We start from the raw sequence: 18,634 nt of genomic DNA, 5'->3' as shown, positions 1-18,634 counted from the left end.
GAAATGTGAAAGAATGAATTAAGAAAATAATTTAAGAAATGGATAAGTTGTGGGTTTTTTTTTTTTTTTTTTGAAATATGGTTGGTACAATGTAAAGAAATTACTAAAGATGAAGGACAGTGAACGCAGGAAGGGCAGACATGAGGAAGTCAAGCAACAATGTTAAGGAAATAAGCAGTCTTTAACAAATAATTTTTTGTTTTTTGTTTTTGTATTTTGTAGTTTGTATAGTTATTGTTTTTGTATTTGTGGTGTGTTTGTAGTTGTATTGGTTTATTGTAGGTGTTTTGAAAAAAGCCAATAAATACATTTAAAAAAAAGATGTTTTAATCCTGGTTTTTTTTTTTTAGGATGATCTTTCATATTTCCCCTTACCACTTTGTTTTTCTTTTACACTATCTAGAATATGTGTGTGTGTGTGTGTTTATATATATATTGTATGTTGCTTTGAGATACCTTGGTTTTTTTTTTTAAGTGACCAATCAGTTTAACAAATAAAAGACGTAAAAAGGCGAAAGATTTGCACGATCTGAGAAGCCAGAGTTAAAAAAAATATTGTTCCAGGGTTTTCAAGAGCAGATTGGGGGGTGGCACAGGGTGCATGATGGGGGAGGAGAGGTGGGGGGGAGGTTAATCAAATTGTGCACTAGTCCCATTATTTATTAGAATCGTTCCAGAAATACGCCTGGGGCAGATGGGAGTTGGATATTTGGAGGGCACCCGGTTGGCAAAGGCTGGTGCACAGGATTGCAGTCTTCAGCCTAGAGCAGGGGTCCCCAAACTAAGGCCCGGGGGCTGGATGTGGCCCAATTGCCTTCACTCGCAGACGGTCCAGGAATCAGCGTGTTTTTAGATGAGTAGAATGTGTCCTTTTATTTAAAATGCATCTCTGGGTTATTTGTGGTGCATAGGAATTCATTCGTATTTTCCCCCCAAAATATAGTCCGCCCCCCCCACAAGGTCTGAGGGACAGTGGACCAGCCCCCTGCTGAAAAAGTTTGCTGACGCCTGGTCTAGGGCTATACCCAAGGGTGAGAACGCTGTTGGCCTTCAGGAAGTCGCTGGATTGCGGTTCCCACTCCCCCTGACCATGGGAGCTGGGGCTGATGGGAAATGAAGTCCAACAATGCCTGGGAAAGTGGCGCAGGAACCTCAATTGTGCTATGCGCACAGTGGGAATAAGCTTACTTCTGAGTAAACTTGAACAAGACTACATCGCAAACGTCGTCGTTATTGGCATTAGGATCAGCAGTCGTAACTGAGGAATTTAGTGTATATATATATATTGCTCACTGGAAGGACAGATCCTGAAGCTGAGGCTCCAATACTTTGGCCACCTCATGAGAAGCGAAGACTCCCTGGAAAAGACCCTGATGTTGGGAAAGATGGAGGGCACAAGGAGAAGGGGATGACAGAGGATGAGATGGTTGGACAGTGTTCTTGAAGCTACCAACATGAGTTTGGCCAAACTGCAGGAGGCTGTGGAAGACGGGAGTGCCTGGCGTGCTCTGGTCCATGGGGTCACGAAGAGCGGACACGACTAAACAACAACAGCATATATATTTTTTAATGGAAAGAGTAAAAAGTAGAACAACAAATATGACCTTACAGGGAAAATTCCTTCTCCCCCACCCCACTGTGCAATGAGGTGGAATTGTCCTGTGGGAGGACTCCAGAAATACTATTTCAAACAAACCCCTTATTCTAGGACTTCCCACCCCCCAAAAAAGGCTCTCCTGTTTACAAAGAGCTCCAGTAACAGCTTGGAGGCTGGAGCCAACTATGTACCGGTAGTTAGGGTTACAGGTAGGTAGCTGTGTTGGTCTGCTGTAGTTGAAACAAAATAAAAAAATTCTTTCCAGTAGCACCTTAGAGACCAACTAAGTTTGTTATTGGTATGAGCGTTATACCAATAACAAACTTAGTTGGTCTCTAAGGTGCTACTGGAAGGAATCTTTCTATCATGTAGTTAGGGGTGTTTTTTAAGGAAGATCTGCAATTATTTTTTTGGGCGGGGGTCCGGCTGGCTTCTCATCCTTCTCTTTGGCTTTTTCTTCATACATCAGAATTCTGCAGAAATAAGAAGGAAATACGAATTCACAAGAGATGCCCCTTCTTAAATCAGACAAGCGGCCTTTTGAGAAAATAAAATGAGCTCTGTTGGACCATATAATCCCCCCCCAAATAAACCCCCACCAGGTGTGTCGTGTAATGGAGGCGGGGGTCGCAAGTGAACTCCACCTGAGGATAATGGAGCCTGAGGCCGGAAAATTGTTCTAGGATTGGGGGTTATTCTAGCTGTCATCTTCGGGGGTCCACCCCCCAAGGCTGCTTTTCATATCTACCGTAATAGGGGATTCCGCATGTAAAAGGACTGATAGGGTGGTCAGACCAGGCCCTTTAAGTTAATGGCTCAAGCCAACTGTTAAGTTTTGACCAAAAAGTATAAAGAACTCAGCCGTGACGAGTTAAACAAGAATATATATAACTTATAAATCTGTTTCCTCAGACTATATCCAGTGAAACCAGAAAAGAGCCGGCATCTAGTTAGGGTTTTCAGTTTGATTTATAAGAGATATATATTCTTGTTTAACTCGTCACATAGCTATTTAGGGGTACTCACCTTGAATTTTTTGGATTTGAGTTTAGTTTAGTTTGGGTTTATATCCTTATAGTATCTCCATCTCGTTTCAGGGATTGTCACGGCTGAGTTCTTTATACTTTTTGGTCATTATATCCCGTGACTGTTTGTTGTCTTTTTGGTTTTGTTTTGTAACTGTTAAGTTTTGGCTTTATTGTGTTAACTTTGGGCCGGGGGGGGGGGGGGGAGGAACCAGAGAGACTCAACAGCTGGATTTTCCAGCGTGGTGAGCAAAATCAGCTGTGACACCTTAAAAGACAAAACAAATTTATTACAACACAAGCTTTCATGAACTTGTGTCAGATGCACAAAGTTAAATATTAGTTGGCAGGTATTTAAAGGAGAACCTTGGAAGGTGGAAGTTGAACCTTAACGAGATGCAAAAAACACAAGTCAGTGATAATTAGAGCTTAAATGTACGTTGAAGAGACAGGCCTTTAACCTTTTATAGCAGCAGTCTGGTGAGATGGTTGTATTAACATCAGTAGTGGGGCAAAGTCATCACTTGTACGGTAAGTTAAATTGAGACAAATAGGAATAATTTATAGGATAGGAATAGGAATAATTTATTATTGGCCAAGTACATTTTCCAACATACTTGGAATTTGTTTCGGCTACATTGCAATGTAAACATACAGACACTGTTCCTCTCACAATACAAAGAAGCAAAGAAACCCCACCCATAATTTACCTCCCCTTCAGCTATACAACTACGAATTTAACAATTTAATGGCACAAGGGAAAAAACTATTCTTGTGCCTGGCCGATTTTGTATATGAAGTCCTGTAGCAACGTCCAGATGGAAGAAAATCAAGCAGATGATGACCGGGATGTAAAGGATCTGCTACAATTCTCTCTGCTCTCTTCCTAACTCAGGTAGCATAAATTGTCTCTATTGAAGGCAAGCTAACACCAATTACCCTTTCTGCAATTCTTACAGCAGAATTAAAGTTGTTGTTTTTTTTAGCATGCTGCATGTCTTAATTAGATTACCAATGCCAGGATACCTGACTGTTTCTTGCAAATGGTTCTACAGGTGCATTTGATGAAGAGGGCTTGAGTCTATGAAAGCTTACACCAACTTATTAAGGCACCACAAGACTTTTTGATTGTTTGAATAGCTTAAGTAGAGTTCACCAGGGACTTGTGGCTGTGAAGGAGTTGGTAGACTTGAACTGGGATGGGAAGAGACAAAGAGACTTGACTTGCTCTCTGTGCTGAATCCAAAGCTATATAGCTCAGGGCCTCTCCTATAAGCCTAATGGGGGGGGCAAGATCTATTGGAGAGTTAACATTGTGAGCCCTTCCACTTTATGCTCAGCGTCCAACAGTGAAAGTAGAACATAGTCGTCATGTTTTATTACGTGCCATAACAAAAGCCATATATTGCTAAGACACCACAGCCTTCCATGTAACACCTTAAGGACCGCCTCTCTCCATATTAAACTACTGTACCTGGATCCTAAGACAGGGGCGTAGCAAGGTAAATTGGTACCCGGGGGCAAAAAAAAATTTGTCGTCCCCCCCCGGCATGGGAAGGTCAGGTGGTACCCGGTGTGGAAAATTCCTTGTCACCCCCCCCATTGATCCCCCCCGCAAAAATGGTTTTACATTATTTCATATTTTCTTACAAAGGAATAATAAGTAATAATAATAATAAAACTTTTATTTATATCCCACCCTCCCCAGCCAAAGTCGGGCTCAGGGTGGCTAACATCAGATACATAACATTGGTATAAAATCAAACAATAATTAAATTACCTCCTAAAAACATCTCAAAATCAAATCAAAGTCTAATTAGATGGCTTTCCACAGGGTTAGGGTTGGGAACAGTAAGTGCTCCACTGAACTGATATTCCAGCCTTCATGACATAGGAAAACAGCCAAGTGAACAGCTATTTTGGTGGAGGAGGGTCAAGATATTAACCGATATGCAGGAAATTTCATATATCGCTATATAATCCCTAGTATAGTAAGATAAGACCTTCAGAGCAGGCATTTAAAAAAAAATTCCAAAAAAATTGTTCCTTGATCATTTGTCACCCCCTACCATTATGGAAACCGGGGCGGCACACCCCCCTTGCCCCCCTTGCTACGCCCCTGTCCTGAGATCATCTTCTGAGGCCCTTCTTTGTGTGCCTCCTCCATGAGATGCCCGGAGGGTGGCAACACGAGAACAGGGCCATTTCTGCAGTGGCTCCCCATCTGTGGAATGCTCTCCCTGGGGAGGTTCGCCCGGCACCTTCATTATAAATCTTTAGGCGCCAGGCAAAAACGTTCCTCTTCAACCCTCGGCTGACTGACACCCAATGCCCTTTTGTGAAATGTGTTGAGCGATTATCGGGTTGTTCTTGGCTTTGCTTTTATTATGTAGTTTGCGTTTTTGTATTGTGGTTTTTATGTGGCAAACTGCCCTGAGAACGGCCAGGAACAGGATGGTATACTAATTTAATTTAATGATGATTGTGGTAATGGTGGTGTAAGGAAATCAAACCCGAGTTTTGCTTGGGCAAAAATCTGAAATCTTTGAGACACTGGGCTGGGGATTGATGGTACTTACATTTTAAGGATAGCTGATCGCTTTCCCAGCATCATACGGACAAAGTCCCGGTAGGAGATGGTTTCGCTCATACCTCCAGTCACCTCAGTGATCATCTTCTTTAGCTCCAGGTGGGTTTTGGCTGCGCCCAGCTTTTCTAGCATGCGCTTCAAGGCCATGATATCTTGGGGGAAGGGAGACAGCAAACCTGTATAACTAAAGCGGATTGCCACAGCGTGCGCTAAAATAATAATAATAATAATAATAATAATAATAATAATAATAATAATAATAATAATAATTTATTATTTATACCCCGCACATCCGGCTGGGTTTCCCCAGCCACTCTGGGCGGCTTCCAACAAAAGATTTAAAATACATTAAAACATTAAAAATGCTCTAGATAAAGAAAATTAACAAACTAGGGAGCAGGAATGTCTCTGGTTGAAAAATTTGTGCATACGCAACTACGAAGCCATGCTATGAACACAATTCACCCACCTATATCTCCTTGTGCATTGAGATCAAAGTCCATGTATTTCTCTATGTGGGGGGAAAGAAAAGACAAAACGAACAGGTTAACTAACGTAAGTGCGAAATAGCCGCCTTGCTAAATTGGACACAAAGTGGAGTCTCCTTCTTTGGAGGTCTTTAAGCGGAAGCTTAAAGAGTCCCATGGACTGCAAGAAGATCAAACCTATCCATTCTCAAAGAAATCAGCCCTGAGTGCTCACTAGAAGGACAGATCCTGAAGTTGAGGCTCCAGTACTTTGGCCACCTCATGAGAAGAGAAGACTCCCTGGAAAAGACCCTGATGTTGGGAAAGATGGAGGGCACAAGGAGAAGGGGACGACAGAGGATGAGGTGGTTGGACAGTGTTCTCGAAGCTACTAACATGAGTTTGGCCAAACTGCGGGAGGCAGTGAAGGATAGGCGTGCCTGGCGTGCTCTGGTCCATGGGGTCACGAAGAGTCGGACACGACTGAACGACTGAACAACAACAACAACAAGCGGAGGCTTGACAGCCATCTGTCAGGAATGCTTTGATGGTGTTTCCTGCTTGGCAGGGGGTTGGACTGGATGGCCCTTGTGGTCTCTTCCAACTCTAGGATTCTATGTCCAGTTCGAAATACCTGTCTCCAACTATGGCCAGCTACGTACCCCTATGAAGGTCACAAACAGGGTGCAGTGAAAGGACTCGGTCTTCATGGCTGGTTCCTAACATCTAGTACTTCAAGGTATTTGTTGTTGTTCAGTCGTTCAGTCGTGTCCGACTCTTCGTGGCCCCATGGACCAGAGCACGCCAGGCACCCCTATCCTCCACTGCCTCCCGCAGTTTGGCCAAACTCATGCCAGTCGCTTCGAGAACACTGTCCAGTATACTTCAAGGTATACTGTGACTAAATATGGAGGTTCTAGTCTTAGTTCTCCAAAAGCTGTTACTAGGTATATGCTCAACGGGCTTGCCAAACAACTCTCGGCACCTTTAGCAAACTACCATTCCCAGAGTTCTTTGTGGGAAACCATGGCAATTTAAAGCAGTGTGACATTGCTTTACATGAATGGGTGCAGATGGAAACTACATACAGTGGAACCTCGGTTTTCGAACGTAATCTCTTCCAGGAGACGCTTTGATTTTTGAAATGTTCAAAAACCGGAAATCAAAGGGCTGTTGGCAATTTCAGGGGGGGGGGAGAGGAACACACTTCGGAAGCCGTTCGAGTTCCGAAAAACGTTCGAAAACCGGAACACTTACTTCCGGGTTTTTGGCGTTCGGGAGCCGAAACGCTCAGCAGCGGAGCCGTTTGAGAACCGAGGTTTGACTGACATGGAAGAAGGAAGTCTAAAATGGACCAGCCCCTACTACCTCCAGGGAAGGAAAGCTCAATACTGCCTTACAAGGCACAGAACAGTTCATATGATTAAGACATTTAATTTCTCCTCTGGCTACAGTGATGCAGCTATTGCCAGAGTTCAGCCCCCCTGCCCCATCCAAAGCACCCTCAACTGAATCAGCAAACAGGCCTGGGCTCTGCATTCTTTTTTATTTTCTTCACACACACAAAAAAACATTTCTTAGTTTGGGCAGCTGGCTGGGCAAGCACGCGGTTACGAAACGAACAAGCAAAACCAGTTTGCCACCGAGGTTTTGCATCATTATTAAAGATTGTTTACAAAAGTACGTGTGTCGTCTCTCTCTCTAGGTTGTGTTTCGTACAGATCAGTTACATTTGTTGTGAGACGTTGGGTGTTATATGCAGAAGGAGGAAAAAAAGAAACCCAGTGAGCTTTACACAGTTTTGCATTTTGAAGAAAGGAAAACAAAACTTAGAATCATAGAGTTGGAAGAGACCACAAGGGCCATCCAGTCCAACCCCCTGCCAAGCAGGAAACACCATCAAAGCATTCCTGACAGATGGCTGTCAAGCCTCCGCTTAAAGACCTCCAAAGAAGGAGACTCCACCACACTCCTTGGCAGCAAATTCCACTGTCAAACAGCTCTTACCGTCAGGAAGTTCTTCCTAATGTTTAGGTGGAATCTTCTTTCTTGTAGTTTGAATCCATTGCCCCGTGTCCGCTTCTCTGGAGCAGCAGAAAACAACCTTTCTCCCTCCTCTAGATGACATCCTTTGATATATTTGAACATGGCTATCATATCACCCCTTAACCTTCTCTTCTCCAAGCTAAACATACCCAGCTCCCTAAGCCGTTCCTCATAAGGCATCATTTCCAGGCCTTTGACCTTTTTGGTTGCCCTCCTCTGGACACGTTCCAGCTTGTCAGTATCCTTCTTGAACTGTGGTGCCCAGAACTGGACACAGTATTCCAGGTGAGGTCTGACCAGAGCGGAATACAGTGGTACTATTACTTCCCTTGATCTAGATGCTATACTCCTATTGATGCAGCCCAGAAATCTTGCTTGAATCATTCCGCCACCATGAACATGGCATTGCAGGGGGTTGGACTAGATGATGATGATGATTTATTATTTATACCCTGCCCATCTGGTTGGGTTTCCCCAGCCACTCTGGGCGGCTCCCAACCAAGTATTAAAAGCAATACAGCATCAAACATTAAAAACTTCCCTAAACAGGGCCGCCTTCAGTTGTCCTTTAAAAGTAAAATAGTTGCTTATTGCCTTGACATCTGAAGGGAGGGTGTTCCACAGGGCAGGCGCCACCACCGAGAAGGCCCTCTGCCTGGTTCCCTGTAACCTCACTTCTCGCAGTGAGGGAACCGCCAGAAGGCCCTCGGCGCTGGACCTCAGTGTCCGGGCTGGATGACCCCTGGGATCCTTCGCAATTTTACGATTCTACGATGACTACAAGAGTTAAATGGGAGTTTGTTTATGTTGCCCCGATGCTGAACGTATTTACTTCGGAATAAGCACCATGTTGTCATAAAAAGGAATATTGGTTGGGTACACGTTCAGAATAGTCTCATTAATATTAGCAGACCTAAATTAGTCACGTCTATTATCATAAAATTGTAGCGTTGCAGGGTACCCTGATGGTCATCTAATCCAACCCCTTGCCATGCAGGGTGTCTCCTCTGTGCACGGCTAGGAATTAGATGCAGCTCAAAAGTATTTCTTCATTATTCATTTCTGCAACAACATGGGGCTTATTCCCCCCATCCCACACCCCCTCCCGTAACCTCAAGTCCTCCATGGATGGCACTCACTCTTAAACATTGCTAATTTGTCAGGTAGGTCTTCGTCAGTGCTGTATTTGGGGTCATCCATAAATTCCTGTAGAAAGGCAGGGGGGAAATATGGATTAGGATAGGAACAGAGCCAGTAAGGTCCAGTAAAAAAGATTTTTAAAAAAGTAAAGGACCCCTGGACAGCTAAGTCCAGTCAAAGGCGACTATGGGGTTGCGGCGCTCATCTAGCTTTTCTGGCCGAGGGAGCCAGCGTTTGTCCACAGACAGCTTTCTGGGTCATGTGGCCAGCAGGACTAATCTGCTTCTGGCACAATGGAACACCGTGACGGAAACCAGAAATGCCGCCTACCTTCCTGCCACAGCGGTACCTGTTTATCTACTTGCACTGGCGTGCTTTCAAACTGCTAGGTTGGCAGGAGCTGGGATAGAGCAACGGGAGCTCACTCCGCTGTGGGGAATCGAACCGCCGACCTTCCGATCGACAAGCCCAAGAGGCCCAGTAGTTCAGACCACAGCGCCACCCGCTCCCAGTGCCACCTAGTGACTAAAGTAGGTAGTGTCACAATGCACACCAGCTGCCGGGGGGGGGGGGAAGGGAGTCACCCCCTCAAGTGAGCAGGAGACATCAAGCCAGCTGAAGGGTGGGGGGTGAACCTTAGAGAGCCAGTGCAGACCACCCTTTGTCAACCCCGGGTCCCCAGATGATGTTGGCAATGTTAGAAATTCCCCAGGCACGTTTTTGAAACTGGCTCTGGTCCAGCTTGCGACCATGCGGAAATTTCTGGATGCCAGGTTTGCAACTGACACCTCCACCTGGAAGACTGACTTATTTAAGACTTTACCGCAGTGTAAGAGTTCAGCTTCCTCCTGGATTTAGTTTTGCACACCAGGCATCCAGTACATGCTGTGAAGCTAATCCGTCAGTCAGCCTCACTCCTCCCCTCATGTTTTCAGATGCCTGCTTATTTCAGATAATTTAACAGGAAACCTGCCTTCTCTGTCAAGCCAGAGCGTTTGTCCACCTCGCTTAGCATTGCTTGCACTGACTGGCAGCAGTGGCTCCCTAGGGCATCCGATGGGGATCTTTCTCAGTCCCACCTGATATGCCAGGGCTGGAACCACACACCTTTCCCACGCAAAGGATGTATTTTGCCACTCAACTGTGCCTTCCTCATAACTTTAATGACCACATGTATGCCTTGCTTACCTGCTCATTCATCCTTTTAAGTTATTTGAGAGGATGGGGAAGCAAAAACATTTTTTTCAAGCAGCTGTAAAACTGCTCTGGCGATGGGACTCTCTGCGGGTCTACGTGCAAATTAATGGTGACGTCACATGTGCTAGCCAGTCAGTGCTATCCACAGTCACCTTCTTCTACAAAGAACCATTTGTCAAAGAGCTTGTCTCTGGGGTCGGGAATCTCAGGCCTTGGGCCTGAATGCAACCCTCCATGCCTCTTCATCTGTGCGCCAGGATTCTCCCCACACCACACCCACTCTCAAGTCACACACCCCTCTCCTAGCCCAAGCCCCTTTGTTGACTCTGCCTTGAACCCTCATGGAGGGGTTTTTGTGTGTGGTTTGCCTGGAATACATCCTTGGACTCCGATAAGGTCTGTCTGTTTGCCTGGATGGGAGAAATTGTATAAAGGTAACAATGACATTGTTTGCTCCACCCACCTTTGCCTCTGGCCCCACCCACCACTGGCATGCGGCCCTGCAGAAGTTTGTTCAGAAGGGAATGTGGCCCCCTGGCTTTAAACACCCCCCACCCCTGCTGGAGAAGATAAGGCATGTGACGGGCTGTGTGCAGTGAAACAGCTTTCAGATTGGTTCCAGCCTCCTCTCTGGTACAGCTACTCTCACCCACAATGCTAAGAAACCGCCTTACCTTGTTGAGGGAGTCCAGGAATTCCTCCTGCTGGGCTTTTAACATTGCAAATGCTTTTCCTCCTAGGAGGTGGAGAAGAGGGTTCATGGTTGGCCTTAATGTCCTGGTTTTCAAGTGTAAAAATGGCATTCGGGGATTTTTCCCCCCGAATCGACAAAATGTCAGAGAAAACCCGGATGTATGGCAACGCGATGGAAAAAAGCAGCAGAAACAGCTCTGAAAGCTTAAAATAATTATTCTTGGGGGAGGTTCCCCCCCCCCAAAATAAGCTCAACAACTTTGGCGATTTCCTCAACAACTTTGCAGTTGTCAGGAATGGACTCCCACGAGAGGGGGTGGGCTCTCCTTCCTGGGAGGTTTTTAAGCAGAGGTTGGATGGCCATCTGTCACGGATGCTTTAGCTGAGATTCCTGCATTGCAGGGGGTTGGTCTAGATGACCCTTGGGTCCCTTTAAGATTCTATGATCTCCCTGACTTTGCCCCAATATATATATATATATATATATATATATATATATATATATATATATATATATATATATATTAATCAAACGTCCATCCCACCCTTCCTCCCAAAGGGGTCCAGGGAGGCAAACACTTCTGTGGTAAGAAATAAAATATAATTAACTATAGAAACATATTGTTGTGGGGGATGGGGTTGGTTGGGGGTGGCAGTGTGGAGGGTATACCTGTATGTGGGTCCCTTCCAGGCCTGTGATTCTGTATCTATTGTTTAGAATCTATTATTATTATTATTATTATTATTATTATTATTATTATTATTATTATTATTATTATATTAATTTACTAGAAGAAGAAGCTGCTGAACCAGTCAGAAGAGTGTCTGTAAGACAATGGCCTCACTGCCATTTCCATGTCTAAAAATGTTGCTCTGTTGCCATAGAGACAAATGGGGGCGGTGTCTTTTCCTATCTCCACCTGACTGGATGCTACATTATTCTAGGATGGAGGACAACAGACTGGAAGAGACACTGTGTGTGTGACTATTGGCTGGTGCTGGAAGCTGGAGACACAGAGGCTTGTCTTGCTCTGTGCTGGACCCAAAGACTTGGTGGTGGTGGGTCTCTCTGGGAACCTAATGGGGGAAGCAGGAACTGTTGGAGTGGTCATGCCGTGAGCCTTTCCATCCTATGCTGAGGTTGTAAATGAAGCCATAAACCCAGAAGACACTGCGCTCTCCATTGACCTTCATTCCAAGGAAATTGAACACAGGGTAAGCACAGCCACCCCTGGAGTCTCTCCCCGTTTGGAGATTGGGGTGCATGCCAGAATATTTAAAACATTTGAAAACTCTTAAGAAGATTGGGGTGCATGCCACAACATTTAAAACATTTGAAAACGATTAAGAAATTAAAAGACGCCTGGGAGGAAAGCAATGACAAACCTAGACAGCATCTTAAAAAGCAGAGACATCACCTTGCCGACAAAGGTCCGTATAGTTAAAGCTATGGTTTTCCCAGTAGTAATGTATGGAAGTGAGAGCTGGACCATCAAGAAGGCTGATCGCCGAAGAATTGATGCTTTTGAATTATGGCGCTGGAGGAGACTCTTGAGAGTCCCATGGACTGCAAAAAGATCAAACCTATCCATCCTTAAAGAAATCAGCCCTGAGTGCTCACTGGAAGGACAGATCCTGAAGTTGAGGCTCCAATACTTTGGCCACCTCATGAGAAGAGAAGACTCCCTGGAAAAGACCCTGATGTTGGGAAAGATGGAGGGCACAAGGAGAAGGGGACGACAGAGGATGAGATGGTTGGACAGTGTTCTCGAAGCGACTGGCATGAGTTTGGCCAAACTGCGAGAGGCAGTGGAGGATAGGGGTGCCTGGCGTGCTCTGGTCCATGGGGTCACGAAGAGTCAGACACGACTGAACGACTGAACGACTGAACAACAACAAGATCTAAAAACTAGAGCATCTGAAGCAAATTTAAGAACAGGTGCAACAAAACCAGGCATCTGGGTAGATCTTCTGAAACAGAAAGGTTTCCAGTGGACATCTAGAAGAGAACAGTGATGGCGCTGGCCTAATCTCGCTATGGCCGTTGAACGTCTCTGGAGTCTCCCAGTTTCTGCCATTTCCTCTTTCAGACACAGTTTCCTGACTTGCATGTGTGTTGGCGGTTATGTGTTTCGATTTCTGTAGACTGCTTTGCTTTTGGTTCGCAGTGTCGTTTGGCTAACCAAAGAGGAACTAGGCCAAATTTCCTGACTCGGGTTTTTTGTTCCCTGCCCTCCCCAAATTACAAAGGGGAAATGGGATGGGTAAACAGCAGCAGCAGCTACCAAATTGAGACATCACAGCTGTGGGGGGGGAGAGTGGGGGGCATTTATAAAGCTGGGGGATGGGAGCATCGGTTTAGGGTACACTCTTAAGGTAGGGATAGCTCATGTGAGGACTCCAAATCCCATCACCCCCAACCATTGGCCATGCTGAAGAAAATGCTTCAGGCTGGGAGGGAGAGAAAGGGGAGAAATCACACTACAGGTGAAACTCGGAAAATTAGAATATCGTGGAAAGGTTAGTTTCTTTCAGTAATTCAACTTAAAAGGTGAAACTAATATATGAGATAGACTCATGACATGCAAAGCGACATATGTGAGGATTATGGCGCACAGCTGATGAGAACCCCAAATTAACAATTTCAACTTTGGGGTTTTCATCAGCTGTGCGCTATAATCATCACAATTATAACAAACAAAGGCTTGACATATCTCGCTTTGCATGTCATGAGTCTATCTCATATATTAAACTCCAGTAGCTAATGAAAACAATTGCTTACATAAATGGACTTTCCCACGATATTCTAATTTTTTCAAGTTTCACCTCTAAATGGAACTTCCCTCCCACAGTTGTTTTTTTAGTCACACCTGTACCAGACATTTAACGCATATTTTGATACCCTCTTTAGCAGTTATAGCTCTCCCCACAAGGAATCCTGGGAATGATAGTTTAGCCCTCATGGAGCTACAAACTCCAGGACCCTTAATGAACTACAGTTCCCAGAATTCTTAGCGGGGAAGCCATAGAAGTATGGTGTGAATGTGTTACGAGTTAAGGGACAGGCCAGAATTCTGGGGTTTCAGTAGGCAACAGGAAAACAGGTGCTGAGTTTTTTTCTTCTTCTAAAGCAGGGGTCAGAGACCTTTTTCAGCTGTGGGCCGGTCCACCGTCCCTCAGACCATGTGGTGGGCCGGACTATATTTTTTTTGGGGGGGGGGAATGAATGAATTCCTATGCCCCACAAATAACAAATAACCCAAAGATGCATTTTAAATAAAAGCACACATTCTAGGGAAGCTTTTAATGTTTAATAGATTACAGTATGCTTTTGAATTATGGTGCTGGAGGAGACTCTTGAGAGTCCCATGGACTGCAAGAAGATCAAACCTATCCATTCTCAAAGAAACCAGCCCTGAGTGCTCACTAGAAGGACAGATCCTGAAGTTGAGGCTCCAGTACTTTGGCCACCTCATGAGAAGAGAAGACTCCCTGGAAAAGACCCTGATGTTGGGAAAGATGGAGGGCACAAGGAGAAGGGGGGACGACAGAGGATGAGATGGTTGGACAGTGTTCTCGAAGCTACTAACATGAGTTTGGCCAAACTGCGAGAGACAGTGAAGGATAGGCGTGCCTGGCGTGCTCTGGTCCATGGGGTCACGAAGAGTCGGACACGACTGAACGACTGAACAACAACAACAGATTACAGTATTGTATTTTAACATTCTGTTGGAAGCCGCCCAGAGTGGCTGGGGAAACCCAGCCAGGTGGGCGGGATATAAATAAATAAATAAATAAATAAATAAATAAATAAATAATTCTCATGTAAAAACACGCTAATTCCTGGACCGTTCTCGGGCTGGATTGAGAAGGCGATTGGGCCGCATCCGGCCCCCAGGCCTTAGGTCGCCTACCCCTGTTCTAAAGCTTGGAATCTGTCCATTGCCTACTTCCATCTTGGTTGGATGCCATATATTTATATATATATGAGCGGACGGAGATGCAGGGCCCCCAATTCAGATTGGAGTTGCGGTGCTGAGGAGGGGAGGTTTAATCCAGCCATACCTTTTTTTTTTTAATCCGAATTGTTTGCATTGGCTGCTGTTTACTCAGCAGAATAAGGCACATAGGCACATAACAGTGGAACAGACTTCCTCAGGAAGTTGTAGACTCTCCTTCCTTGGAGGTTTTTATCCAGAGGTTGGGTGGCTATCTGTCATGGGTGATGCAGCAGAGATTGCACTGTCCCTCATAACCCGCTTCCTTCCGATTAGAAAACAGAGGCTGTGGATGAGCAGTGCAGTTTGGGCAGCCCTTGCGCATGCGCGGATGACAACACATGCACAAGTGACAGCTTCAGTGCGTTGGAGTTCCGAGTAGGGAAACAGATGAGGCAATGGGCACCGGGGGGGGGGGGGACTTCCCCTCTGCACAGCAACGCAAGTATCCGACTTGAAACATAGTGGGGAGGGGGAGAATTCAGATCAGGAAAATGGCATGTGGGGAAGGTTTAAGCCAACCCCCACCCCCGGTTGCTAGGACCAGATTAGGTTCCCACCTCAACTGCATTTGCCCTTGAAAAATTAAATACTGGAGATTTGACTGTGACCACCTTGTCTAGTGCCAAGGAAAAACAAAGTGAGATCAACAGTGAAAAATACTCCTCGACTGTCTTTCAGGGAGTGAACCCAGATGGAAACCAGTGGAAGATTTAAGGAGCCAAGTCACGGACCGGTTACAGTATCACCAATTACATGATATGTTTAAACTAGATAAGAAAAAAATGGGTTCCCAGACCAAAATTGAAAGAGATTTATTACACAATAAGGATAAACTATATTGTCTAAAATGTATAAGTTGGTATTGGAATGTGAAACAAAGGACAAGCTGGTAAAAGCTTCAATGATACACTTGGCAATGGACATAGGGCATAATAGAGATCTAAACCTTTGGGAGAAACTTTGGGAGAATGATTTGAAATTTACTGCATGCTACGCGCTGGAAGAGAATCGCAGGAAAATGATTCATAGATGGGATTTAACCCTGAGCAGACTGGCTAAGAAATATAAAGTAGAATCAGATTTGTGTCGGAAATGTAAAGAAATGGAGGGGACTTTTTTTCCATATGTGGTGGGCATGTAAAAAGGTTAAAGAATATTGGGAAATGATTTATAGTGAGATAAAAAAAATGTTTAAAACAACTTTCCCCAAAACACCGGAGGCGTTTTTGCTAGGAATTGTTCAGACAGAGGATCCCAGGTCCCAGAAAAAACCTATTTCTGTATGCAACAACGGCTGCCCAAGTTTTGTTAACCCAAAAGATATTTATATTCCTCCAAGGATATACCCACTACCAGTTCTCTCTCACCTCTCCCAGTTTTATTTTCACCACAACTCTGTGAGGACGCAGGTGGTGTTGGTTTGTCTCCTGTTGTTTCCCAGCATGATAGGGTAGGCCGGACTTTGCCAACCTGGCGCCCTCATGATGTTTTGGACTTCAACTCCCATCAGCCTCATCCAGCTTAGCCAACGGTCAGGGGACGGTGGGAGTCGTAGTACAACGCCTGGAGGGCACCACGTTGACGAAGGCTGTGTACACACCCTGCATCTAATGCACATTCCCACCCCGCCTCCAAAGGATCCTGGGAACTGTAGTTCCGTGAAGGGTCAACAATTGTTCCCAGGATTCTTTGGGAGGGGGTGGGAACGTGCTCTAAAGATATGACGCAGCTGAAGGCTCGGCTGGACTGAGAAGCAGGCACTCGCCCATCGTACACTAAGCTGCCGCCGCGGCTCCCAAAAAGTGCCAAGCTGCTTTTTGTTTCCTTTTTTATCCATTCGTTGGCAACCCAGCCTGGCTACCTGAACTGCGATCTCCTTTGCGGGCTGCTGCCCTGCTCCTTCTTCCTGACATATTTCCAGATTCCCTCTTGCCCTGCCTTGGGTGCTTCTGCTGGTTATATGCTCCTATCTGCATTAGGGTCGCTAACATTTCCTGCATCCAAACCTTTCTCTTTCCATCACTAGTCTTCACCTTTGGATACACACCACAAGCCCCCCCCCCCCATCCTCCTGCACCCTGGACAGTTATGATCTCTTTCCCAGAGCCCTTTCCGGACTAAGACGGTTTCCTCAGCTGCTGATACCTTGGGGGTCCATTGGTCTCTCCTCTTTGCCCTTTCCTCAGAGGGTTCCCCTCGACTCCGAGGCACCGCCTTCTTCTCTGGTTAGGCCTGCTGAACTGATGTCTCGCCTCCTCAGCTGCTGCCTCCTGCTCGCTCTCTGTGTGCATATAGATATTTCAGTCTATAATATATATGGGGAGTCCACTTCCTCTTTTGCTCTGAGAAACCACACAGCTCATTGACACTCGCACAGACCATGTGGAGAAGGAGAGAGGAAAGGTTTTCTGAGAGGACTTGCGCTGAGAGAGAGAGAGAGAGAGAGAGAGAGAGAGAGAGAGAGAGAGAGAGAGAGGAAGTTGCAGGCTGCCGTTCAGCAAAAGGAAGTTGGGGGCTGAAACACAGTCTGGGTGGGGGCTGGTCCTCGGGTGCTGTGTTGGCGACCTTTGCCGCCGTAGGTCTTCAGCCGCTTGCCGTTTCGGGTTGCACGCCTGACAGTTCACACCTTTTGTGTCGCGCTGGTGTGGCTGGAGGTTGCCAGCGTGGTTCCCAAGGGTGCAGTGACACCCTCTGCCCCCCCCATCCGCTTCCTTGGCCACAAAGCAGGCCACATTTTCCTCCCTTGACAAAGACACACAGCCAGCAGAGGAAGTTGGAAGAGTGATGCTCTTTCCCGTGGGTAGGCAAACTAAGGCCCGGGGGCCGGATCCGGCCCAATCACTTTCTAAATCCAGCCTGCAGACGGTCTGCGAATCAGAGTGTTTTTACATGAGTAGAATGTGCCCTTTTATTTAAAATGCATCTCTGGGTTATTTATGTTCTCGAAGCGACTGGCATGAGTCTGACCAAACTGCGGGAGGCAGTGGAAGACAGGAATGCCTGGCGTGCTCTGGTCCATGGGGTCACGAAGAGTCGGACACGACTAAATGACTAAACAACACCAACAACACATTTCCTCTTAATATTTCTGCATTTTTAAAGGCACCCTTCACCCTAATGTTTATACAAATTGCTCGGCCGGAGAGTGGCACTGCAAAATTTGGAGAAACCTGAAGGGTGGCCGTGTTTCTGTTTGTGCATTGCTTTGGAAAGTGCAAGTTAGCCAGTCCCATCCCGCCCCCCATCTCTAGTCAGCGCCACCCTGGTAAGGATGCCAATCCAAGCCATGATGCATGTGCAGTGAAGGAATACAGTCATACTTTGGATCTCAAACGCTTTGGCTCCCAAACAAATCGCCTCCCGAATGATCAAAGCCTGGAAGTGAGTGTTACGTTTTTTGAATGATTTTCGGGAGCCGAACACCTGGCACGGCTTCCACAGCTTCCGATTGGCTGCAGGACGCTCTTGCAGCCAATCGGATGCCGCGCTTTGGTTTTTGAATGGTTCCGGGAGTCGAATGGACTGGGAGCAGTCAAGTACAATATTACCTGTTTTGTCAGAGTGGACCTTCCTTTCGTGTGACTAGTAGGTGGGTGTGACTTTTCCAGACCTGATAAAAGGCCAAGTCACGCAGCCACCTCCCTCTTTTCGATCTTCTTTCTCGTCATGCGAACTTCGAACTTCCTGATTCACCTGAACTGTACTGGTGGCTGCCAGCCAGCAGTCTCCCAGGCAGTGGCGTCACTAGCCTTTGCGCTGCTGGGGGCGGCGGCAGCGCAGAGGCACCCCCTGGGGGAGGGGCACGACGCGCGCGCCGTGACGTCATCATGACGTCACGACGCACGTGTATACAGAAAGGGGGGATTTCCCCCTTTCCG

General features: G+C 46.1%; 1 protein-coding gene across 2 annotated transcripts; it reads right to left on the bottom strand.

The window, feature by feature from the left end:
• Nucleotides 1–1,941: 1,941 nt before the first annotated feature.
• Nucleotides 1,942–17,034, bottom strand: AIF1 (allograft inflammatory factor 1). Of its 2 annotated transcripts, XM_033142594.1 has the most exons (6): nucleotides 16,902–17,034; nucleotides 10,737–10,798; nucleotides 8,865–8,931; nucleotides 5,682–5,723; nucleotides 5,202–5,364; nucleotides 1,942–2,070 (listed from the first exon to the last, which is right to left on the bottom strand). In XM_033142594.1, exons 1-6 carry the CDS (start codon nucleotides 16,912–16,914, stop codon nucleotides 1,983–1,985), a joined length of 435 nt encoding a protein of 144 aa, XP_032998485.1. In that variant the 5' UTR covers nucleotides 16,915–17,034; the 3' UTR covers nucleotides 1,942–1,982. The 2 variants fall into 2 exon arrangements, with proteins under 2 accessions (XP_032998485.1, XP_032998484.1); XM_033142593.1 differs by lacking the exon at nucleotides 16,902–17,034 and having other exon boundaries at nucleotides 10,737–10,823.
• Nucleotides 17,035–18,634: the final 1,600 nt, after the last annotated feature.

This window comes from Lacerta agilis, chromosome 2 (genome assembly GCF_009819535.1).
Source record: "Lacerta agilis isolate rLacAgi1 chromosome 2, rLacAgi1.pri, whole genome shotgun sequence".
Lineage (NCBI taxonomy): Eukaryota > Metazoa > Chordata > Lepidosauria > Squamata > Lacertidae > Lacerta > Lacerta agilis.
The sequence above is the reverse complement of the archived record's forward strand: the minus strand, read 5'-3'. Positions and strand labels throughout refer to the sequence as shown.

Bases quoted from the DNA above. Each gene is read 5' to 3' on its own strand.
- AIF1 (XM_033142593.1), bottom strand. From the start codon at position 10,823: ATGAACCCTCTTCTCCACCTCCTAGGAGGAAAAGCATTTGCAATGTTA. The intron at 8,932-10,736 runs GTAAGGCGGTTT...GCCTTTCTACAG, and splicing joins TCCTGGACTCCCTCAACAAG to GAATTTATGGATGACCCCAA. The intron at 2,071-5,201 runs GTAAGTACCATC...TTATTTCTGCAG, and splicing joins CGATCAGCTATCCTTAAAAT to AATTCTGATGTATGAAGAAA.